Source organism: Perca flavescens, chromosome 14, assembly GCF_004354835.1.
Source record: "Perca flavescens isolate YP-PL-M2 chromosome 14, PFLA_1.0, whole genome shotgun sequence".
NCBI lineage: Eukaryota > Metazoa > Chordata > Actinopteri > Perciformes > Percidae > Perca > Perca flavescens.
This window is the reverse complement of record NC_041344.1, coordinates 29,911,328-29,936,004: the sequence shown is the minus strand read 5'-3', so window position 1 is coordinate 29,936,004 and position 24,677 is coordinate 29,911,328. Positions and strand designations below refer to the sequence as shown.

Genomic DNA, 24,677 nt, shown 5'->3' with positions numbered 1-24,677 from the left:
TCCCATACATGATTGAGTCATTGTTAAAGTAGCGGTGTGCTGCTCCACAGGTGTATGAGGAGCTGCGGATCATTGGCGCCGCAGCAGCCGAGGCCAAGGCCCGGAGGATCCTGGCCGGTCTATCCTTCACCCCAGAGATGCAGAACCGAGCCACCAAGAGGTTCTCTGGAGGCTGGAGGATGAGAGTGTCCCTGGCCAGGTACTCGGTCACAAACATGATGTATGGAAGGTGTCCAATAGGAGCTGTTGGAAGGTGTGTCCCCTCACTCTGACTGTGTGTGTGTGTGTCCACAGAGCTCTTTTCATGGAACCCACTCTCCTGATGCTGGACGAGCCCACCAACCACCTGGACCTCAACGCCGTCATCTGGCTCAACAAGTACGCAGCTGCTTTTTATTCCCATGTTTCCCTCAATCTTACCAGCGAGTATCTGATAATTGTAGCTTTAATATTAAGTATTACGAATAGAAAGAGCTGTTACTGCTGCTGGTCTGTGCCCTGGCAGTGGGACACTCGGTGAGCCTGAAGGGTTGTGTCCTGGTTTCTGCCAGCTGCTTGGCTTCAGGGCCGCGTTATATTGCTGCAGCATAACCATGCAGCAATATGAATAAATGCTGCATGGTTCTGCCGCATGGACCAGTCTGTGAAAGGACCGGCAGGGAAACATGAAGCAGACGATGAAGCCACACCAAACACCACAACTACCAAACAAAGACAAGAGACTACAGAGTGGTGACCACAGGTCATCTCAGGAGCCCACTGCTGACTCATGTTTCTACTGTTTTTTTTAATTATTATATTGAAGTTGTGTGCTTGTAAACTCTTTCCACAGCTACCTTCAAGGCTGGAAGAAGACTCTGCTCATAGTGTCCCACGACCAGAGTTTCCTTGACGAAGTGTGTACAGATATCATCCACTTAGACAACCAGAAACTCTACTATTACAGAGGCAACTACTGTAAGTATCAGGAAACATGACATAACCCCCAATAACAACATCCTTGTCACTCCATTAGCTTTTTCAGTTTAGGTTGATAGTAGAGTTCGTTTCAGTCTGTGGGTAACCCTTTACTTGAAGGTATCTACATAAGAATGACATGACGCTGTCATGAACGCATGAACCCTAACCCTAACTTGTCATGACAAAAACCAAATGACACTTACTAAAAGACGCGTTATGTCACGAATGTATGACTTGTTTATAATGTTTATGACACATAACCGTGTCATGTCACTCCTATGTAGATATCTTCAAGTAAAGTGTAACCGGAAAATGCCCCAAATTTGAAATGTGTATTCCTCAACATACTAAGGTAAACGAGCATTAAAAAAAAAAATCTAAACAAAAAATGTGCAATACTTTTTAAAAATAACTTAATATTTTACCAAATTAAATGACAAAAAGCAATCTTTTCAAAATAGACATTTTTTCTTTGCTCAACAGTACAATGGCATAAATGGAACAATAAATACAATCTCATTAAGGTAATACATGTTGTATGCCCTTATAAACAATGACATTTAAGATGGTTAGTGTTCTGGTTAGACGGAGTAAGACATAGAGAGAGAGCACACACACACACACACACACACACACACACACACACACACACACACACACACACACACACACACATCTGAAAAGTGGAACTGCTGCTTGACTTTGCTCAGTGTTTGTGCTTTTCTTTCAGTGACCTTTAAGAAGATGTACGTGCAGAAGCAGAAAGAGCTGCAGAAACAGTACGACAAGCAGGAGAAGAAACTCAAAGACCTGAAGGCTGGGGGCAAGTCCACCAAGCAGGCTGTGAGTACAGGGTTTCCCACAGGTTGAGAATTTCCTTTGGTTGGTGGGGGGCGAAGGATGGGACAGCCCGGCGTGTGAGGGCCGGGTTCAGTAATAAACTAGTCAAACAAAGGTTTGTGAACGGTTTATTGAAACAATGACTAGGCAATGTAACATTAACAGATTATTTTGAAATAAATAACTAAGTAATATTAAACATATCAGGCTAAAAGATGATACAGATGGAGTGTATACCCATGATGTGCTTTGTCAATTAAATCTGGTTGATTACCCAGAGCCCAAATAAGCTATAACTTAACCTTAATACTAGGATCCATACAGAAAGTTACAGGTTATTAAAAATCTCAACACTGTCTCCTCCTCATTCCTGTTAAATTATATAAGACTAAGGCTATCTAAAGTTAATTTTTGTTTGTTAGATCATTGTTTTCAAGTGTTTTAACACATGTTTTTGGGGATCCTAAACACAGTTTTTCAGGCTACTATACATGTCCTGTTGCATTAATTTAGATCTCATCTGAAGATTTCTGTCATTCAAACAACACTGAGTTGTAGTTTAAAACTTTTACAGCCAACGGATTTTATTCAGGCTCAAGTCCGTAAATACAGTTAATGGATTCCGGCACGGAGAACGGGAACTGAAGGCTCAGTTAGCAACGATTAGCTCCGTTAGCGGTTAGCTCCATTGTAAAGCTATGGAGCGGAGGGGACCTAATTTGGTCGCAGTTCCACCAGAGTTCCACTGGGGGTGATCGCGGACGAGTGCAAAATGAATGGGACTCTATGGAGCTAGACGGCTAAATTTGTCTCTTTCGCCTGATTGTCGTTGAGAAATCTCAGATTTGATCGTAGTTTTTGCAAGTTTGACATGGCTTATAGGTCGAAAGTTGAATGAACGAGTACTTATGTCCTTTCGATTTCTTACAGGTTTAGTCTTATAGGTTTAGTCGTTGTTACCCATAACACGCTAGCATTCTGCTAATGAATGCTGATTGGTCAGTGAAGGACTGATTACGACCAGAGATCCCGCTTCACGGCAATCGAAGCGGAACCAGAATGTCCGAGCCCGTCTACGGCGTGGTCTTTAAAACATTAGCAAACCAAACCTCCTTCTAGCACGTGTATTAACAGGGAGAGCCTAACCTGTCAGCTGTGTTGTCGATGCCTCGTGACAAAAAAGGAATGGACTCAGAGCTTGCCGTAAAGCAGTATCTCCGGTCGTACGATGTGGATGACGTCACTGACATTTTAAAAGGCTTTTTAGAACAAAAAAGCCACTTTAAAAAAATCTAACACCTAGCAGTGTTTATTTTCTTTGCCTCCCCTTTTGAATGCAACATTCAAATTACTAAACAAAAAATGATATCCTGAGAAAAGTGGATTTCGCTCTGTAGACCTCCATTCATTCTGCACCCATGAGCACCCTCATGTGGATACAAAGTGGAACTGCAACCACTTCAGAAGTCGGAAGTTTCCAGAGAGTGGAACTTCTCCCCTTATTAGACAGTCTCTGCTGAAGTGAAGCGTTTGACGCTGTCATGAACCCGGCGTGCGACTTCAAGAGAGGGAGGGGCTGGAAAAATCTCTCGAAATAAATTCATTAAAAAATGAAACCAAATCCAATAGTTGGATGGGAAGAAGGCAGCCTATAAAGTCCTATGTAACCTAAAGCTGTGGGCTCCAGTTGAGAGATGATATGGTGTGTGTCACATGTTGCCATTCCCAGCTGACAGCCATGCTTTATATCCCTCCTTTGGGTGTGATGTGTTTCCTCTCAGGAGAAGCAGACTAAGGAGGCCCTGACCAGGAAGCAGCAGAAAGGCAAGAAGAAGGGCGGTCAGGAGGAGGAGAGCCAGGACGCCACGGAGCTGCTGAAGAGGCCTAAAGAGTACACGGTCAAGTTCACCTTCCCCAACCCCCCGCCTCTGTCTCCACCCATCCTGGGCCTGCATAGTAAGAACATCTGCACACCACACCACACACGCCAGTTAGTCTGAGCGACCAATCAGAGCAGGGAACCATGTCACAGCGCTGAGCAGAGGCCAGCTGTGATGTTGGAGCATCATGTCCCTGAGCGAGGCCATCACAATGTATACCATTTTAAAGGAACACGCCGACTTATTGGGACTTTGTCTTATTCCCCGTATCCCCCAGAGTTAGATAAGTCCATACATACTCTTCTCATCTCCGTGCGTGTCCTAACTCTGTCTGACGCACCCACCGCTAGCCTAGCTTAGCACAGATCCTGGAGGTAACCGGCTCCATCTAGCCTAGCTTAGCACAGATCCTGGAGGTAACCGGCTCCATCTAGCCTAGCTTAGCACAGATCCTGGAGGTAACCGGCTCCATCCAGCCTACTGCTCTCAATAAGTGACAAAATAACGCCAATATTTTTCTATTTCCATGTTGTGATTTGTATAGTCACAGCGTGTACAATAACAAGGTCACATGACACACAGCCATCTTCTAACCGTATACAAACTGGGAACTATATTCTCAGAAGGCAAAGCACTGCTACTTGGGTGGAGTGATTTGCTGGGCTTCTCGGGTGCTGCAAGCAAATCACTCCACCCAGGTAGCACTGCTTCGCCTTCTGAGAATATAGTTTGTATACGTTAGAAGATGGCTGTGTCTCATGTGACCATGTTATTTGTACACGCTGTGACTATACAAATCACAACATGGAAATAGGAAAATGTTGCTGTTATTTTGTCACTTATTGGGAGCAGTAGACTAGTTGGAACAGGTTCCCTTCACGCTCCAGGGTTCCCTTCAACAGAACTAAACAGGGCAGGTAGTCATGGAAACATGGTTGAAAGTGCAACATGTGACTCGGTGCTTCCTCTCCTGTACAGGTGTGGACTTCGGCTATGACAGTCAGAAGCCTCTCTTCAAAAACGTGGACTTTGGAATCGACATGGGCTCCAGGAGTAAGTATGCTGCAGCCGGCATCACTCAGGCAGCGTTGAGGGCTCGGAGGGGTTTGGCTCGCAAAGACCTTCACGTAATTAAGATAAGATAGACTTTATTAATCCCACACTGGGAAAATTCCTGTGCTCAAGTAAACGAGCCAGGTTAGCCCTCTGAGCCAATGGGTGCTAACAACTGTAGCCGAGGGTCATAAACCAAAAACCACAGAGGCTTCATAATCTGGACCAGCGTGAACCAACACGGCCCACACACTTTCTTTAACTCCCATAGTGGCAACAGCAGTGCATAACGCTGGCTTCATTTCTTCTGTATGTACCCTTCACAATAAAAGCCCAACTTAAATTCCCTCCGAGCATTTCAATAAATAGCTCACACGACACTGGCTTTTTTGTGTTGGAGTAAAGGCAGAAGTTGAGATGAGTTTTTCGTGGCTGCTGCTGACAGGATTTTGTATTGATTCTGACAGGACTCTGTGTTCCTCCCTTTAGTTTGTATAGTTGGACCCAATGGCGTGGGGAAGAGTACCCTGCTGCTGCTGCTCACAGGGAAACTGGGTCCTGTAAGTGTGCACACACGCAAACATGTGAATGGGACTGAAATCCGTGGACTGCTGAGGTAACGCATGTTTGTTTTTCAGACTAAAGGGGAGATGAGGAAGAATCATCGCTTGGTGAGTACCTCACTGTAACATCCATCCTGTCACTGTGTTCTCACCTGCAGGGGCTCACACACACACACACACACACACACACACACACACACACACACACACACACACACACACACACACACACACACACACACACTGGAGGGTGACAATTTTTCTGGACTCCCGCGGGCCACTTGATTCCCATGGGAGTCGGTAACATGTTTGGGACGGATAGATCATAGAAATCAACGGGAGCGGGACGTAGCCGAATTAAAAAAAAAAAAAAAAAAAAAAAAAAAAAAAAAAAAAAATAATGAAGCTGCAATGCGGTGAGTGCGCCCAAAGACTGCGAGGCATTTCGTTTTAGAAAAGAGAACAACTTACAACTCACAATACGTGACACAATTGTAACTAGCCTACCTAACCCTAACCCACCCAGCAGTGAGAGACAAACGGCTCTGCAGCGCTGCATTCACACATTTTCTAAAATGAAAAGGTAGTAGTATGGCTAGACCAGTTCTAGTGAGAGTAACTAAATAATGTGTGTGTGTGTGTGTGTGTGTGTGTGTGTGTGTAGAAAGTGGGCTTCTTTAACCAGCAGTATGCCGACCAGCTGACCATGGAGGAGACGGCCACTGAGTACCTGATGAGGAACTTTAACCTTCCCTACCAGGACGGCAGGAAGTGCCTGGGCCGCTTTGGCCTGGAGAGCCACGCCCACACCATCCAGATCTCCAAACTGTCCGGTAAGAACCTGAGCCTGACACCCTGCCTGCCAGCGGAGCAGACAGACATGTGACTGTGTGTGTGTCTCTCTCTCTAACAGGGGGGCAGAAGGCCCGCGTGGTGTTTGCCGAGCTGTCCTGTCGCCAGCCTGATGTGCTGGTCTTGGTAAGGAGTCTCTAAAGTACTCTGCTCATGTTGTCCCTGAAGGCCTCGGCCAGCCTCTGACTCTCTGACTGTTTCTCTAACAGGATGAACCCACCAACAACCTGGACATCGAGTCCATCGACGCCTTATCAGAGGCCATCAACGAGTACAAAGGAGGTAAGAGGAGATGAAGGGATGATATGATGATCCACATGGTTGAAGTCACAGCCCAAATGGCCCCGCGTAACATTGACTGGCAGCCTTTTACGTTTTATTTAAAATGTTATTTCTGAAAGAACAAAATTATCCGTTTATTTTAGATTTGATCATCGGGTCAAATTAGGTATCTTTTTAACTACCTAATTTTGATTACCCAAAAATAACATGGATGGCTCCATACAACGCTCTTCACGAGTACAACTAAAGATCGGATCTCTACTTGAATTTTGGGTGTTTTATTAAATTTTTTTTGCATTTGAAAAAAGAAAAACAATGAAATATTGAAACAGTATCCCGACTGAAAGTTGACACTTCTGTGATTATCCTTCCTTTAATATTAGTTTAAACAATTCATAATATCTGCTTTTATTAAACTTAATAATTAGGTATCATTTCCTACAAATGAGATTTATTGACCATGAATTCCAAAAAAAAAACTAGTAAAAGGTTGGTGTTAGTGGTGTATATACACAGAAGTGGAAAAAAAAAAAAAAATTGATAAAGGGGCCACAAGTGTCGAAGGTTAGAAAGTGGAATGATGAGCCTTATGTAGCAGGACATCCACACAACTCTTATTGAAGAATAGTGCCGCCTACAAAGCTCTGCAAATCTGGTGATACACACCATCCCAACAGAAGCATCCCGCTGGGAGAGCTTTTAATGTGACGCAGCGACAGCAGGAAACGTTTGGTTTGCATAAAAGTCCAATCAGGAAAAGAGGAGGGAAGGGTTAGCACAGCGAGCTGAACACAGCAGCTAGCCTGTGCTGGGACCGGCTGAGCACGGTGCTGACCGGTCCGGGCCAGAGCTGCAGACTGTACGGCCAGGGCCAGATATCAACAGGCAAACGCCAAGTCAGTGTTGTCCACTTCCTTGACGGACAAATCAGGCGCGAAATGAACCTGGGATATGTTTTTGCGCTACTCGAATGTGACCAGTTTTAGTGCAAACCGCTAATTAGCTTATAACGCTAGTCGTCGGGGCATGCGAAAGTAAAAAGAAATCGCTATTTGTACACCACTAACAAGGCTCAAAATAGCACCACACTTCCACGGTAGCATAATGAGCTTCCCGCTACATCCAGTCACTGTTCCATTATTAATGTGACTATTATCGCCACTGTTCATCACACCCCCAACCGGCCCGTCAGACACCGCCTACCAAGAGCCTGGGTCTGTCCGAGGTTTCTTCCCAAGAGGGAGTTTTTCCTCGCCACTGTCGCACTGCTTGCTCTTGAGGGAATTACTGTAATTGTTGGAATTGTTGGGGCTTTGTAAATTATAGAGTGTGGTCTAGACCTACTCTATCTGTAAAGTGTCTTGAGATAACTATTGTTATGATTTGATACTATAAATAAAATTGAATTGAATTGAATACATGTAAACCCAAGCATTGAGAACTTTGTAAATGTACAGTTTATTAAAAATATAGTTTATAAAGTTTACAGTACCGTTGTCACTACCCAAAGCGAGTAGAGTGCAGATGTGAGTTGATCATGCTCAGATTTAAACGGTATACCGGTTAACGCTGTGTCATACTGAAATTTGTGAAATCCATACAATAATAAACTTTTCTCACTACAAACAATAACAGAAGATGAAAATCATTTTAAAAACGTTTTAGATATCTATGATTGTTTGATTGCTAACGTTAGCTCAAAACGGTAACCAGTAACATAGCTCAAGCAATGCGTTTGTCGTTCGACTGGTCGGGACTGTTTTCCCAAGATGGCGCCCGCCTGTATACGTGAACGGTACTGTCTTTATAAACTATCTTTTTAATAAACTGTCTGTCCACTTACAAAGTTCTCAGGGCTTCGGTTTACATGTAGGGACCCTCATTATGCTACCGTGGAAGCGTGGTGCTATTTTGAGACACGTTAGTGGGATAGAAAGAGATTTTTTTGACGCTTTATAAAACATTTTTGTCACTTTTTTTCAGCGCTTTTTTTCTTCATGATCAATAAACCTTATTTATGACATTAAACCTCATTTTTGAGTTAAAGGTGCTCAAAGCGATGTTGGGTGATGTTCACACACTAACCCCCAAATCCTTCTCGTCTGTTATTGGCTGGAACACTTTCCACAGTTTCTATAAAAATTCTATAAAACACCCAAAAGTCTTTGAAAGTAATCATTAATTTGACCCGCAAAAAACGTTGTATGCAAACCCGTACAACATTCCTCCGTGCATCATTGTTAATTTTGGTTGAAAGAAACTCATAATTCTGACATAAAAAAACCGTGTCGTACGACATCCACTGGGGACGCATTGCGTATTACGGAGCTGATTTCAAGTGCCAGTGTGAAGGCGGCATAACACCATGCTTAATGTCTTAGATGTTAAACTGACATAATACCTGCCAACAATGTCGTACTGTGACAATACTCTTTTCTTTTGCGTTGTATATGTTAAACAAAGTAAAAGTAGGCGGTTGAATTCAGAGCCTGACTGATGGATGTGTGTGTGGCCTGTCCTTCCTGTGCAGCGGTGATCATCGTGAGTCACGACGCGCGCCTCATCACTGAGACTCGGTGCCAGCTGTACGTGGTGGAGGACTGCACCGTCAACCAGATCGATGGAGACTTTGAGGACTACAAGCGGGAGGTGCTGGAGTCTCTGGGAGAGACCATGGTCAACAAGGTCAACCCCTGATGGAGCAGAGCCCCCCCCCCACAGTAACACGGAGGATATTTCTACTGGACTGTAACAACAGCATGGAGTTGGACACATACTGGAGTGTTAATTTCTACCAATGAAAGTGTAAAATCTGTACTCAAAATCTACAAAGGCCAAACAATAAAATAAATCCATTTTCATCATGTTTTTATTGTGATTATTTGTATTCCAGTAGGATTTAGAAAGTCCAGTACATGGTCAGCCGCACATATGGATCAGTTATTGGTGGTTATTATTAATGGCAGCACCATGACATCCAGCAGGACAGCCTGCTCGGTCCTCTCAGCTCTTTAGGTAAGCCTTGTACGTCTTCTTGACTTTAGCCACTTCCTTCTCATCGGGGCTGATCTCGCTGTACCACTGATACCAGCTGGCGCCGGAGCTGAGGGACTGGGGCGGAGGGGTGGACCCCACAGCATCATGGGAATTGGAGTAGTCCTCTCCCGCAAATTCCACGTATGGAATCTGAAAGGGGAGTAACCCTGAGAGAGGACACAGGTGTTAGTGATGGCTGACTGGTTGAGTTAATAAAAACCACTGAGCATGTGATGAGATGTTGAAATCCATGGAACAGAAAAATGCCTTCTAGTCCCAGAGTCAGAGCTCAGCGTTTACTCTAACATGTCGGACATCCGGAGTGCTCTCAAATATTACAAACAACTATTTAAGATTGCTTAAAAGCAAACACTTAAGAAATCCCTCCTTACATCAATTATTAAGCGTCTGATTCAATTCTATCGGTAATATTTTATTGGTTTTATGCACAAAATGAACTGGGGTTCTGCCAGTGTTTATCAGTGCAGTGGCTGCTGAGATGTTAAAAACTTATCTGCCAATCTCCCAGCTCAGCTTCTGTTTCTTGTAGAAAAAATGTGTTATTGCCTGCAGCTTTAGTCCTCAAATACAGTTTCAGTTTCCTGACATGTAGCTAGGCTTAAGGTCCAATCCTCATTCAGTTTCAGATAAATGCCATTGGCTTGTACAGGGGAAATGGTAAACTGGATTGTCCTGCCGCCACTAGATGGCCCTACAGTCCCATTTACTGATGGCACCTGAGGTATCTCATGGCAGTTTGAGGTCTGTTTATATGAAGTCAATTTAATTTATAGTGTCAAATCATAACAGGAGTTATCTCAGGACTTTACAGATGCATAGATCAGGGTTCAAAGAGAGAAAATAATGGGAATGCAGGGGGCAGCTGGTAGTCTGTGTGCTGTTATGTACCGTGATCTCGTGCTGTGTTCACTGCCTCGTTCAGCTTCTTCTGCTGTTTCATGCACACACCTGGGGACAGCGAAGGCAACACAACATGAGCCGGCTGCTGCTTCTGCATCAACACGTGAGCTCCCTGTGACAACGAGCTGACTCACCAGTTTGAGTGGGGTCATACAGCAGGCCAGTGTGGGGGCTGATGAACTGCTGCAGCAGTTTTACATTCTGCAAGAGAAGACACACCTGGGTTACCATGGGACTGGAGCTAAAGCTGTGCACCTTGATACACTGACACAATGGCATTATGTTCATTAAAGGTCCCGTCCAGCGCTGGACTAGGATTAGTGTGTGTCTGACAGGGTGGGGGGCATGGCATCACGATGGTGGCTCTCCATCGTGATGTCGGCCAGCCATCACAACCTTCAAGACTTTACCCTTCAAGACTTCAGATACAGTATTAGGGGACCACTAAGGTCTATATAAAAGACTTCAGATACAGTATTAGGGGACCACTAAGGTCTATATAAAAGACTTCAGATACAGTATTAGGGGACCACTAAGGCCTATATAAAAGAGACTTCAGATACAGTATTAGGGGACCACTAAGGTCTATATAAAAGAGACTTCAGATACAGTATTAGGGGACCACTAAGGTCTATATTAAAGAGACTTCAGATACAGTATTAGGGGACCACTAAGGTCTATATAAAAGAGACTTCAGATACAGTATTAGATGACCACTAAGGTCTATATAAAAGAGACTTCAGATACAGTATTAGGGTACCACTAAGGTCTATATAAAAGAGACTTCAGATACAGTATTAGGGGACCACTGAGGTCTATATAAAAAGAGACTTCAGATACAGTATTAGGGGACCACTAAGGTCTATATAAAAGAGACTTCAGATACAGTATTAGGGGACCACTAAGGTCTATATAAAAGAGACTTCAGATACAGTATTAGGGGACCACTAAAGTCTGTATAAAAGAGACTTCAGATACAGTATTAGGGGACCACTAAGGTCTATACAAAAGAGACTTCAGATACACTATTAGGGGACCACTAAGGTCTATATAAAAGAGACTTCAGATACACTATTAGGGGACCACTAAGGTCTATATATATAAAAAAAAAGACTTCAGATACAGTATTAGGGGAACACTAAGGTCTATATATATAAAAAAAGACTTCATATACAGTATTAGGGGACCACTAAGACCTATATAAAAGCCTCCAAAAAGCAGCATGTCATGGGACCTTTAAACAAACCAATATCACAGTGGTCAGAAACAAAGCAAATACAGAAACCCCGCGCCACGCAAAACGCTTCCAGGGGACACTAAAAAGTGACGCATGCGGCTGGGACATGCGTGTTGTTGCCATGGTTTTGGCCTATGAAGTTATTGACGTGGGCGGTCTGTCTGTCTGCGGAGTTGTGATCTGGCTGACGTGTTCAGGGAAAATATTAATCTGAAAATGACCTACTATACCCAACTATAGATGCCAAATGTAGTAACTTGAAACTGTACTTAAAAGTACAGTACTTGAGTACATGTACTTAGTTACTCTCATTAGAACTGGTCTAAGGCTACATCTACACTACTACCTTTTCATTTTAGAAAAGCGCACACACACACACACACACAATTTTGATATTTGAATATTTGCTTTCAAACTAAAATGGCAAACTACAGGTTCAGTTTGTATGATGTGACTTTCTGTTTATCTATTCTCCTACTCTGAATTTATTTTGCTTCTGGACTGTTGGTCAGACAAAGCAAGACATTTGAAGACGTCTCTAAATTTGCTGACTCATCAATGAATTGAGAAAATATTGGGTGGATGAATCAATAATAAAATCGCTATTTGCGTCCCTCATTAGCTTGGCATTGCCATCTTCGATCAGGGGATACGGAACCAGAAATGTGATGTCATTTAGAAACAGCCATCAGTGCCTTTACAGCGGGAAATGTCCCACTCACTAAATATCTTCCATGACCACCTATCAAAATAATGTTATTATGAAAAAAGAGATTGATAACTAATAAATGATAACAGAAGACTAACTGTTACTCCATGGCGTATGTGTGTGGCTGAGACGCTTGACCCACCTGATGATGGATAATAACGTTAGGATCCCTGCATATTGGACAGGGGTTTCCACATATCTTGTCTCCTCTCTGCAGAAACAGAATCACTGTTAATGTTACTTTACATGACAGGATGTGCTGCATGGAACTAATGGAAGATGGATTCAAATAGAAATCTTACGATGCAGGTCTTGCGTGTCTTCTGTGGGGGAATGCCACCTTTGTGGTTCCTCCTGTAGCCGGCCCACACCGGATTGGCTCCATACCTCTCAATGTACTCTGGTAGGGGGAAAGGAATAGATTGTAAAATCAAGTGCCAGGGCTAAAGATGTGACCTGACTTTCTTTGGAGGTACCTTCACTCTCCAGATAGTCCCAGGGTCTGTCCTTGTAGCGGAGGAGAGCCTCGGCGGCCTGAGCAGCCTCCCCATCCTGCAGCGATGCAGCTGTGCACAAGCAGTGATGCGGCGGTACATACGGAGGGAGAGCCAGGTAGGACCTTACAGGTAACCTCCGCAGACACGACTGCATGAAAAAGAAAATCAGCACAGCATCGTCACCATCATCATCATCATCACAACATCCGGCCAAGCGACCCACGACTACATGTATGTATTTTGGTCAGTCAAACAGTCTATGGTCAGTCAGTCTACATAAGATAAGATACAACTGTGTCTATCCTGAGGGACAGCTCCACTACAGAGCGGCAAATATTGGAGTAAAAAAACGATAAAATAAAGATTGTGAGTAAGGTGCAAAAACCAAAAGTACAAAAATACGACTTGCCTTTCGGACAACGTAGCTAAATAACCCGTAAACATAGCTCACTGGGCCGGACGTTAAAGCTGCTGGAATACTAATAATTAATATGTACTGGAATAGTACGACACTTGTTATTAAATGTCATGCTGTTGGCGTGGTAACTTTACGGAGTCATAACACAATGTCCTGCGTCGACGCATAACGTTAGACTGTTTACAGAGTGTATTACTGCCGAGAAGTTATCAAATTCTTATTAAATTAAAGAAATTTTACCGAACATGATACTAACGTCACTGCACGGCTTAGGAATCTGAAAGCGTCCGTCCAGCCATAGAAACAGTACCGTTCAATGTAAATGTCATTGCGTCCAGCCTTTAAATCTAACGTCAGCCTATAAAAACCTTAGTACACTGAATACAAATAAATTATTCGGATGATGAGTATATCATAAGTCCAATAAATACCTGATAATGTCGTAATGGATGTAAAGTAGAAGGCGATAGACGGCACAAAAGCTTCGCGATGCTCTGGAAGGAGGCAGCCATGTTTGTTCTGTCACAGTGGGGGTTGTAGGTGAAAGGTTAAAGATCAAGCGATAATGTAGCAACATCAAGCTAACATTTTACATAAACAAATGTATCATTTATAATTCCTTTATATTGTGCGCAAATCCATTACGTTTTTATTTTAGTAAATATATATCTGGTAAATGTTGCGTTCTCGCCGACTACCACGTGACTTTGACAACCACAGCTCAACCCCATGATCGGATCAACCCCAACAGACAAACCAGTCGCCATTTTAAAGAAATGTTATTACCTAAATGTATATCTAAAATAATAACTATATTCCAGCAAAATCAACTAAATGTGTCTGTGTGCTTTTTAATCTACTTAATGATACAACTATACAATACTTTCGAGGTAAATCTAGGGAGTAATTCAAAGTTATTGTTTCCAGAATGTGTACTACGCCATTATGCCCTTGGATGGACAGAGAAGGTCGTTTATCCACCATTTTGTTACAGTGGAAAACGGAGAAAAAACGTTGCTCGTGACGTAAAAAACGTCACGTAGTATAAAAGCCAAGTCCCTCCTCTTCGAGCTCATTCCTGGATTTGGTCAAAGGTAAGTGAAGTCAGAAAGACAGCAAGGCTTATTTTCAACATTTGTCCGTTTAAAATGCGAAATTCCTTTTGAATGTATTCAACAACCAACAAAGGACTTTGATATAGACGAAGGACGTCGAAATTGGTCAGAGTCGGAATTAAATGTGTGCCTTTTTGTGTGTTTTGCAGGTATGAATTTGCTTTGCCGAAGACTGAACCGTCGAGGACTTCGAACAACTCTACTCAAAATTCATATTTTTTTCTTCAAGTAATGGACATTTGATTACTATTTTTGTCTCCAGTTTGTTCCCGAAGGAAAGGCTAGCTTTTAGCTATCACAGCCCCACCCATAAGAAGTATTTCAGTTATTAAAACCATGAAGGTTGACGATATAAAATTGATGAAATAAGAGATATAAGTGCCTGAAAAGCACACTCTAATACACCAGAGACGCCGAGGATCTATAGTTTCAATAGTAAGTTGATTTTGAAGTTAAATTGAATCGAGATCAGTCCAGTGAAAATGATCGTAGATTGTAGGCTAGCTAGCGGTAGCTGGTTAGCCAGCACCGTAAGTTAGCTTGGTTCTTTTGCAAACCATTTGAATATAGACAATGTTATAGTATGAGCTCACACAGGAAAGTGGACGGAGGCACAAGGCTCCGTTTCTTTGTGTGTGAGACGGAATGGGCGAGTTGTACAAATAAAACTAAATATAGTCAGTAAATTCGTTAAATAACCATAAGCAATCTATTCATAAAGATTGCCGTAGGCATAGAAAGCTCCAGATCATGAAGTCGGACTTTTTGCCTGCCAGATTTGTTTTGTAGGGGCTGCTCCACGGAACCAAAACCCACAGCAATCTATACATAAAGATTGCATTAGCTTGAGGATTGTGGACATGTTTTATACAGCACTGTGTGTGTGTGTCGGTAATTAAAGCACAGGGACTTCCCGAAAGCCCGCATCATGTACTCGTCAATCTGTGGATAAAGATTGCAGGATGACTCAAGCGAAGTGGTCTTTCGAAGCACAAACAGACGGGATTGGCAAATATGGTGGATCGGTTGTTGTTTGCTCTTCGTCCTCGGACAGCTCCGGGGGGCTAGCCGTGTTCTCGGGAGCAACATTTTGGAGTTTTTTGTTTTTTTTACAAAACCGAAATGCAGAAAAAGTACCGCTACAGACTGCTGTTCGTTGTATTGTCTGCGCGTGTAGCTCGGTAGATTTCTGGTTCGTCGACTTGTTTTCCTATCAACGGCACGGTCTTTGCTAGCGGAGCCATTGTTGCTTGTGTAGGGATTGGTTGGCCGTCGGCGAAGTGGTTAACGGAGGGAGGGCTCTGATTAGCAGACGGCCTCCCAGCGGCTGTAGCGCACCCCTCCCCCCCCCTCTCTGAGCGGTTATCCACAGCAGCAGCTCTGTTCTCAGCTGTGACACATGAAAGGTTAAGGCAAGCCTTTTATAGGCTGCCTCAACTACCCTTATATAACCCTGGGCGTCTTACATTGCTGTTTGCTTGGTTCATTCAGTTTCTCCTTGATGAATATGCCTTGTTGCCTTAGTCATAGTCAAGTCTGTTAATCCACCGTTTACAGTAAATCATCTTTTTTTTTTTGTAGAGGACTCAGTCCTTTGAGTACAGTTTTAGTTTGTTTTGCCATAATGTACCAGTGATATATGTAATAACTCCACAGTATGACTGCACAAATAATGTTCTTTCCCCCACTGACCCAGGAACCAGAGCCATGTTTAACACTGATTTTGTGTAAATGTGTAACAATTGTGGCATTTACAGGAATTGGGTTATTTGCAGTGTTGTGGAGTTCTGAGACTATATAAAACTTCTACTACAACAGTTACACGGGTAAGACCTAACTGATTCCTCACATCATGACATTTCCAATGAATTGATTTCCGCCAGAATTGCAAGTTCGGAGTTAAATTGGCACAAAAAAAACGGTTTCATTATAAAATGCATCAACATGAGAAATATGTGCATGCTTATGAGACTCAACACAAACAGTCATATCATAAACCATTTGGAGGTTATGCATAAGACCTTTTCTCGTTTATTATAATTTAAATCCATAAAATAGAAGACATTCATAGAGGCCAGGTACCTAGGTGTTGGCTGTCTTTGTTCGGATCACATAGGACTTCAAAGTTAATAAGTAGACTGATAGAAATGATGAAACGTCCAACACCTTTTATTCATGACTTTGTTGTACATGTGATGTTCTATTATTGTGTAATGCATTTCTCTATTGTGCAATACACAGCCAGTACAGTGGCAGTGTGTGTGAACAGGAAGTGGCCTGTAGGGGGCAGTGGTGCTCTGATTTGTACCCTGGCTGGAACACTTGACAGTGATGCCACTAACACCACTGAGGATTTAACATAATAATTCTACAGTTGTCAAGCATGTCATACTTCAAACAGTTACCTTCAATCACATGTTTAATTTGTTGGTGCGTATAGTCTATATATTTTTTTTAACCATTCATCATTTTATCAGATAGCCTACCACATGAATTAGTGATAAAGGGGTTTACCAGTCATTATTGATGTTTCTTTTACAATTCTCCTTGAGTTGCATTTGTGCTCATATGTGAATGATTGTGTTAGACGTGTGGCATTAAAAATTTGATAAATCATTACCAGTAACATTTCTTTCAAAATATTCACCTCTTTGGCTATTGCTATTATAACAAAACTTTAACCTTTCACCTTGTTTTGTGTTTGATACATCTTGATGTAATACATGTGTTTGTAAAAAAAAAAAAAAAAAAAAAAAACAGTATTTGTAGCTATTGAATACATATTAATAGTTAAGTTTGATATGATTACGGAAACCGTCAAGTGAAACGTTAGGTAAAGAAAAGTTTCTAGTGAATGCATATCATTTTGTACATCAGTTAATAACATGCAGTTTGGTTCTCTGCGTTGCTGCCGCCTCTTAAATCCTAGCCTGACGGAGAATAAACAGTGTGAAATGAACAATCTGTCAGTGTATAATCCTGTCCTGCAAGAGGAGACCCTCTGGAGGCACTGAGGAAGAAGTTCCAGCATCCTGCTGAACCAGTAGGCCCACGCCCCCCCCACACACACATAGGCATGGGTTTGAGTGCTGTTTGGCAGCCTGTACTTCTCTGTGACTAGTGATTTGAATAGGACTATATGAGCCAGATCAGCAGTCTAGATACTGTTCTAGTGTTTCTGTCTTAGACTGATATTGAAATGGCAAACTGGATAGGTCCCAGTGCAGCGAGATGAATCGGCTGCTGCTCAGCAGTGGGGGGCCAGTCGTGGTGCAGGCGGGGGTGTTGTGCATCAGTTCTCTGCACCTCGATGTTAATGGAATGTCCTTGATGTAAACAGGTTGGTGTTGTCAACCACTGAATGGCTGACGTGAGATGAGTCAGAGTGGAGTGTGCTGTCACCTTGTTGGCCTGATCCAGTTCACGTGGTTGTGTGTCTGGTGTGAGCTGGCCCTTGAGCCTTGATGGGACATTTGATTTGAGTTGTTGAGTCCTAATTCCTAAAGAGAGTCTGGGTGGAATATGTAGTTTGGAGCTCCCTTTTCTACTTGGCAGGCAAACAGTCCACACTAAACAGCACTGTAATAGCTTTTCCAAAGAAACACCGTATTTCCTGTACACCGCAGGAAATGTAGCAGTCCGGTCCTGTTGCCATGTGTATTAACTTTGAGGGTGTGTGTGTGTTTCAGATATGGCAGGGGGACCAGTGGACCCCAGAGAGATTCTGAAGGGTGTGGAGCCTCTGCTGGGGAAGGATGGAGAGCTCCGCAGCCTAGAGGGAGTCCCAAAGGTGTTTAGGTGAGGAACCAAACATTTCTGTGCCTTAACTGTTCAACCTTCCTCTCACCAATTGCAGGACTCTTACACTGTGTGCTATCTTGACACCTTTCTTGCTCTTTCTGTAATGCAGCCTGATGAAAGCGTCTACCAAGATGGTCAGTAGATGTATGTACCTGAGCATCCTACTGCAGACCAAATCCCATGATATTCTAAACAGGTAGGCCTCTCTTTTACTTTGTTTACATTGCAAGTCTTAATTTCTATGAACACAGGTGTGGCTAAAGGTATGAACACATTTCATCTAACCGAAACAAACTTAACTCAAGGTCTGCTTACTAGCTCTTGTGAAATTCAATTCTGTAAAAGTTAAATGATGCTGAAATAAACTTGCATACAGTTAGACAACAAAGAACACTGTGCTCTTTTGCATGCAAGGATGAGTTCAGTGTTAGACTTACATAAATAAATCAAAAGTGCATACATGAACCTTATAATTAGGCTGGAACCATACCACATACCACAGATATTCTGACTCAATCCCACATCCACTGTTCTGCTGTCAGAAATATCTGCCAACGCGTCACAGAATAGCACCGGCCTTCCCATTGGAGAAAATCAACAGAAAAGAATAGGGCTGTCCTCGACTAAAGATATTCTTAGTCGACTAACACTTATAGGATTTTGTCGACTAATCGATTAGTTGATTTAATTGACAGAGCTGTGCACTTTGAGAGGTGGTTAAGACTTGAAAAGCACAATATAAATGTAGTTAATTAACCATCTGTAAAACTGAGTTTCTCCACAATTAATCCTGCAAAAGCACCACTTTAAATCTTGTGTTTACCATAAATGTGCTAAGAAGTTTCTTGGAAATAAGTAATAAAGCATGAATAAGCATAAAAAATGACTAATCGACTAAAGAAATCTTAGTCGACTAAGACCAAGACGACCGATTAGTCGACTAATCGGCTAAGAGGTGGCAGCCCTAGAAAAGAAGCACTTACGATAATCTGAGTGATGATTACCACGTTTCAGTGTGTGTGCTGCTCTGCAGGTGTAATCACTGATCATCTCCGTTTCTTCCCTCCCCGGTCCAGGTTTATCCGAGTCGGTGGCTACAGGATGCTCAACTCGTGGCTCACTTACTCCAAAGGCACCAACAACACGCCGCTGCTGCAGCTCATCCTGCTCACGCTACAGAAGCTGCCCCTCAAGGTGGACCACCTCAAACAGGTACTGTCCCAGTCCATCCTCCACAACTCTCCTCCGCTGAGCTATACAGGCCCCTGCAGCTTCTAACCTGCCGTCTGTGTTTGCCTTTATCTCCCCCCAGAACAATACAGCCAAGCTGGTGAAGCAGCTCAGCAAGAGTGGAGACACCGAAGGTCAGTTTGCCTATACAAACTACACATACATATATATACATATATAAAATGAGTAATGTGTATCATATCACACTAATAAACTTGTCTTTGACTTTTAGAGCTGAGGAAGTTGGCGTCTGTGCTGGTAGAAGGCTGGATGGCTACGATCCGCTCCCAGAGTGTCTCGAGCAATGTCAACTCTCCTGCTGGTACACACCCATTACTTCACTTTAAATGTCTGTCTGTGTTTCACAGTGGCTCCTCCGTGTGCCACACACTGTGTCCATACTACCATACTGTGTAGTATGCCAGGAAGAGATTTAGAATGTTCTCATACATAACATAGCATGTCAAATGCAGTCTGCCAAAAATACCAGGATGTCCGACTGCATCCGGTCACATTTTGCAGTATGCAAGCCAGCACGCTTTTCTGACTGTTCTGACCCACAAACAGTACTTTGTGCGGGCAGCTGCAGTACGGACTGAAAGGAAATGTTTGCTATGGTGACTCAGACTCTATATTTATCTTGTAGAAAAGAAGAAGAAGAAAGAGGAGGGCAAGGTGCCGGTGCCTGGTGTGAAGGAAAAAAGTGGTGATGAGGAGAAGAAGAAGGAGAAACCTAAAGCTCATGCACCCAGCCACACAAAGATCCGCTCCATAGGTACAACTTTGACTGAGCAGTGATGCATACGGCCCTGGATGTGGTATTTGAAAAGGTTGTGTATGAAATAACAACAATGTGTTTTGTTGTTATGTAGGATTGGAGATGGACCCCCCCAGCCTGGCCCCTGCTAAGAAGCCGCCTGTTGCCCTCCAGCTGGGTGACAAGTACAACATCAAGCCTCCAGTCCTCAAAAGGCCCAGGTACCCACCCACCCTCCACCCACTGCCTCTGTCAGCACAGCCACATCTGCCCACTGCTGCCCTCCGCTGGCTCAGGGCACTACTTACATGTTTCTCTTTCTCTTCATTTCCTCTCGGCAGCGCTGGTCCATCAGATGCTCCACCTCTGGAGAAAAAATACAAGCCTCTCAACATGCCCTCTAACTCTGCCAAAGAGATCAAAGTCAAGATCATTCCAGCACAGCGTGAGTTACACAGCCCGTCTTTATTCCGTCTGGACACTCACACAAAATCAAACACGTTTGATTTGATATTATTAAGTTTGACATCTTGGTGAAGTTTAATCATGTGAACATTGTCAACAACCAATGGGTGCGCTCCATCCAGCACCAAACGGCTAGGACCAGTGTTGTTTATGGTTGCTATGGCGCCGCGCTAAGCTAAACGCTAAAGAAAGCAAGATTTTGCCGTTTTACTGGCAGATAAATGCAGACCTCCGGGTACTGGAAACATTCATCTGCATGTACAGCAGAACAGAAAAATCTGCAGACTTGACCTTAAGTTACCCACTAACGCTAGCGGTAGCTTGCTAGCTTGGTTAAATCTTTCAAACCAAATCTAGTTTTAGTCTTCAATTTGTGAGCCTGCAAGATCTCCACTCTTGTGAGATGGTTGTCTTCAGATGTGAGACGGTGTCAGACTATGGTCTTCTCATAGTCTTGCAGTATCTGGTAGGCATTAGAGACATGATGGTGGGGTTCACGGCTCTCTTGTGTCCTCTCTGCAGCGATGGAGTGCACAGGCTTCCTAGATGCTCTGAACTCTGCCCCCGTGCCCGGCATCAAGATCAAGAAGAAGAAGGCTGGTGCTGTTAGTCCGGCCACCAAGGCTGTCTCCCCCACGTCTAACAAGGTACGCACTCATCTCACTGTCACTATGGATTATGGCCATTGTTAGTCAAAAATATTCAGATATTTAATACTTAGAATATTTGTATTATTTGGTGTATTGAATTTGAACCAAACAAGACCGACTGTGCTGTCTTTGTGATCAGTTCCAGTCTCTCTCGTGCAATTTAATAAGAATTAGAACCATTTAGCTGTCAACGTCCGTCAGCTCTCTGTCTTTTTGCACATACTCACTCTCACTCCTTTTTGTCCTCAGGCGAGTCCATTTGACAGCAAACCCTCTGTGTATTCTTCATCTTCTGCTAAGCCATCGTCTCCAGAAAGTTCTGCCTCCATCCCTCCAGGTGATGAGAGCCAGGAGCCGGAGCAGCCCGGGACCCCCGTCCCCTCTGAGGACACGGAGCTCTGTGACAACGGTCAGCTTCTTGGACATTATCTTTTATTATTATTCTTTCTAGTCCGATTGAAAATGCGAGGGTTCTCAATCTCCTGCCGTGGCTGTGTTTGTGTGCTGCAGGTGAGAAGCCCAACGCTCTGGCAGAACCCCGGGGAGAAGAAGAGAGCTTGACCAAGAAGGGCAAGAAGAAGAAGACGGTCCACTGGGCCGAGGAGGAGCAGCTCAAACACTACTTCTACTTTGATCTGGACGAGACCGAGAGAGGTAAGCCATGCCCAGCACACTGTTCTAAGACACAAACGATAATAATACAAATCTGAATTATTAATGATATTACTCTGGATTCACAGTCAACGTCAACAAGATTAAGGACTTTGGTGAGGCGGCCAAGCGAGAGCTGATGATGGACAGGCAGATGTTTGAGACGGCCCGTCGGACCTCCCATGACACCATGGAAGAGAGGGTCCCCTGGACCCCCCCGAGGCCCCTGACGCTGACCGGCAGCCTGGTCATCACCGGGGCCAACAGCACCGAGAAGCTGACCCAGAGAGACCGCGAGATGGGCATCCTGCAGGAGATCTTCCTCAGCAAAGAGAGGTAGGACTCAACCCCTGACCCTTTCTATGGTTATTATATGTATGAATTTCACCCTAAGAAGAAGGGTGAGGGCCAGCAGTGTATGGTAATGATTTTCCATCCTTTCTGATCATAGTGTGCCTGACAGTCCACATGAACCAGACCCAGAGCCGTATGAACCCATGCCTCCCCGTCTCATCCCTCTGGATGAGGTTAGTACACCCAAAACTCACACACACACATACACATCCCGTCTCCCAGATCTCGTATTAAACACCTTGTGTACGTGTGTGTGTGTGTTTCCCCTGCAGGACTCGTCCATGCAGGATGACGGCTACTTGGAGCCCATGGACACGAGCTCCCAGCAGGGCTCCGCCCTGGCTCCAGGCGAGAGCTCCAAGCTGCCCCCTGTCCTGGCCAACCTCATGGGCAACCTGAGCGGCAACTCACGCAGCCCCGTGGCCCCCAACGCTGCCAGCAGCCCCGTTGCCCCCACTGTCAACGTGCAGGAACTGCTCTCCTCCATCATGGTAAAACGGCAGCAGGAGCTGGTTTTTACACACTTACTGTTTTTACATTCGGGATCACAAAGTACACTTTCCATTTTATTTTATCATGAAATCCGAGTTCCATCAGTATGTAGTGTAACATATCCGTGCAGTTGGGTGTGAGAGTGCCTGTCGGTGGTAGTAGTGTAGCTGATGTGTAGCTGTGTGTCATCAGGGTGCGTCTGGGAACCAGTCGACTGAAGACTTGATCAAGCAGCCCAACTTCTCAGACAAGATCAAGCAGCTCCTGGGCTCCCTGCAGCAGACCCAGAACCAGAACCAGGGTGGACCTCCCCCAGGTAAACTCAAGCTCTTCTTCCATGGTTGAACTACATACCCCCCCCCTGCTGTCCTGCTGTCCACCTGTTATGATCCTTCTGTTACTCATTATTTAACCGCTGCTTCTCTCCATCCAGTCAACCCGGGTTTGCTGGGCCACGGACCGGGCATGAACAACATGAACAACATGAACAACATGAACAACATGAACATGCACATGCAGATGCCCATGAACGGCGGCTACCCCCCCAACAACCCGCCCGGCGGCCCTCGCTTCAACCACCCTCCGCCCCCCCACAACCATGGCCCACCCTTCAACCCTGGCGGAGGCCCGCGCATGATGGGGCCGCCCCCTGGCCAGGGCCGGGGGGACAACGGCAACTACTGGGGAGATGAGTCCATGAGGGGGGGGCCTCACAGAGGGGGCCACTTCCACCGAGGAGGACGGGGCCGAGGAGGAGGAGAGCCGGGCTTCAGGGGCCGAGGACGAGGGGGGCCCAGAGGAGGACACAACAACATGAACGGTATGTTGATCACTCTCTTCTAACACAAAGCAGCTGAGACTGGTGTCCTCATCAGCTCAGGACATAGAAGGGGACACATTGACTTGTCTCCGCTTTGATTCCATGCGGGACCTTTGTTGCATGTCTCTCTCTCCTCTGCCTCTTCTCTAATAATCCAAAAAAAAAAAAGGTTAAATTGGCCAAAAGTAGAGCTTGGCAGTTCATTCCTAACCAGAGACACTCCTGTGTTTTGGTAATTGGGGGCACATAAAGTGACAGAAAGTATGTGTGTGTGTGTGTGTGTGTGTGTGAGAGATGTGTTGTAATGCTGTTGTGTTTCCTCTTGACAGACATGTCCAAGAGGCCCGTGTGTCGTCACTTCATGATGAAGGGAAGCTGTAGGTATGAGAGCAACTGTGCTTTCTACCACCCCGGTGTCAACGGACCCCCCCTGCCCCCCAACCACCCTGCTCACAACCACCTCCCCCAGCATGGACACTAGCTGCCGGCCTGTGGGCCCCCTGGAGGACCGGACCCTGCACTCTCTCAGTGAAGCAGGACACAGGAGACGTTCACTGATGGGACTGTCTGTTTTTACTGAGATAATTTTTAACAGTGAGACTGAAACAAGCCACCACACTTGACCACTATGTCTGCCTGTCTGCTCCGTCACTCTCCACACCGTTACCGTGGTGACCAAATGGAAGTGTCCTACTCAGCAGAAAACCGACTGAATTCCCTTCCTACTGTGGCTGTTGTACTGTGGACCTACATGTCCTATTGCTTTCATATTCCCTTAGTTTGGTACTTCAGGTGCCAGCTCTGTACATAAGAGTCCGAAACGTGACACAAACATTGAGGAAGCACTTTATTATGAAAAAGGCCAACAGAATTTAGCCACAGCTATGATTTATTAAAACTGGACCTGAAAAAGAACTGCACAGTATTTAAACTGCTTTGTTTCACCCATAAGTTTAGCAGTGAGCCGCGCTGACCCGCTAAGGTTCTTCCAACAGCTGGGGTTAATGAGAGGAGATGATGCAGAAGTGTGTGTGTGTGTGTGTGTGTGTGTGTGTGTGTGTGTGTGTGTGTGTGTGTGTGTGTGTGTGTGTGTG

At 44.4% G+C, this 24,677-nt stretch overlaps 3 protein-coding genes across 5 annotated transcripts in view; 2 read left to right on the top strand and 1 right to left on the bottom strand.

Annotated features, from left to right (window-relative positions):
• Positions 1–9,297, top strand: part of abcf1 (ATP-binding cassette, sub-family F (GCN20), member 1) — a 23,438-nt gene extending 14,141 nt beyond the window's left edge. For both annotated transcript variants that reach the window (XM_028598463.1, XM_028598462.1), the window contains exons 14-25: positions 51–199; positions 295–378; positions 833–957; positions 1,691–1,803; positions 3,582–3,756; positions 4,659–4,733; positions 5,223–5,293; positions 5,372–5,404; positions 5,961–6,129; positions 6,210–6,274; positions 6,358–6,430; positions 8,961–9,297. In XM_028598463.1, coding sequence (XP_028454264.1) covers positions 51–199; positions 295–378; positions 833–957; positions 1,691–1,803; positions 3,582–3,756; positions 4,659–4,733; positions 5,223–5,293; positions 5,372–5,404; positions 5,961–6,129; positions 6,210–6,274; positions 6,358–6,430; positions 8,961–9,127 — 1,299 coding nt within the window. In that variant the 3' untranslated portion in view covers positions 9,128–9,297. The remainder of the gene's footprint in view (positions 1–50; positions 200–294; positions 379–832; positions 958–1,690; positions 1,804–3,581; positions 3,757–4,658; positions 4,734–5,222; positions 5,294–5,371; positions 5,405–5,960; positions 6,130–6,209; positions 6,275–6,357; positions 6,431–8,960) is intronic.
• On the bottom strand, positions 9,282–15,608 carry mrps18b (mitochondrial ribosomal protein S18B). Of its 2 annotated transcripts, none has more exons than XM_028598465.1 (8): positions 15,501–15,608; positions 13,680–13,767; positions 12,810–12,978; positions 12,636–12,733; positions 12,476–12,544; positions 10,522–10,588; positions 10,376–10,435; positions 9,282–9,633 (listed from the first exon to the last, which is right to left on the bottom strand). In XM_028598465.1, exons 2-8 carry the CDS (start codon positions 13,758–13,760, stop codon positions 9,434–9,436), a joined length of 744 nt encoding a protein of 247 aa, XP_028454266.1. In that variant the 5' UTR covers positions 13,761–13,767; positions 15,501–15,608; the 3' UTR covers positions 9,282–9,433. The 2 variants fall into 2 exon arrangements, with proteins under 2 accessions (XP_028454266.1, XP_028454265.1); XM_028598464.1 differs by lacking the exon at positions 15,501–15,608 and adding an exon at positions 14,035–14,245.
• On the top strand, positions 14,342–24,677 carry ppp1r10 (protein phosphatase 1, regulatory subunit 10). Its single transcript, XM_028598461.1, has 18 exons — positions 14,342–14,798; positions 18,053–18,161; positions 18,274–18,360; positions 19,241–19,376; positions 19,477–19,528; positions 19,627–19,716; positions 20,041–20,169; positions 20,267–20,372; positions 20,493–20,596; positions 21,139–21,263; positions 21,516–21,675; positions 21,777–21,920; positions 22,007–22,253; positions 22,369–22,444; positions 22,544–22,762; positions 22,956–23,079; positions 23,197–23,583; positions 23,913–24,677. The coding sequence occupies exons 2-18, from the start codon at positions 18,055–18,057 to the stop codon at positions 24,062–24,064; spliced, it is 2,445 nt and encodes an 814-aa protein (XP_028454262.1). The 5' UTR covers positions 14,342–14,798; positions 18,053–18,054; the 3' UTR covers positions 24,065–24,677.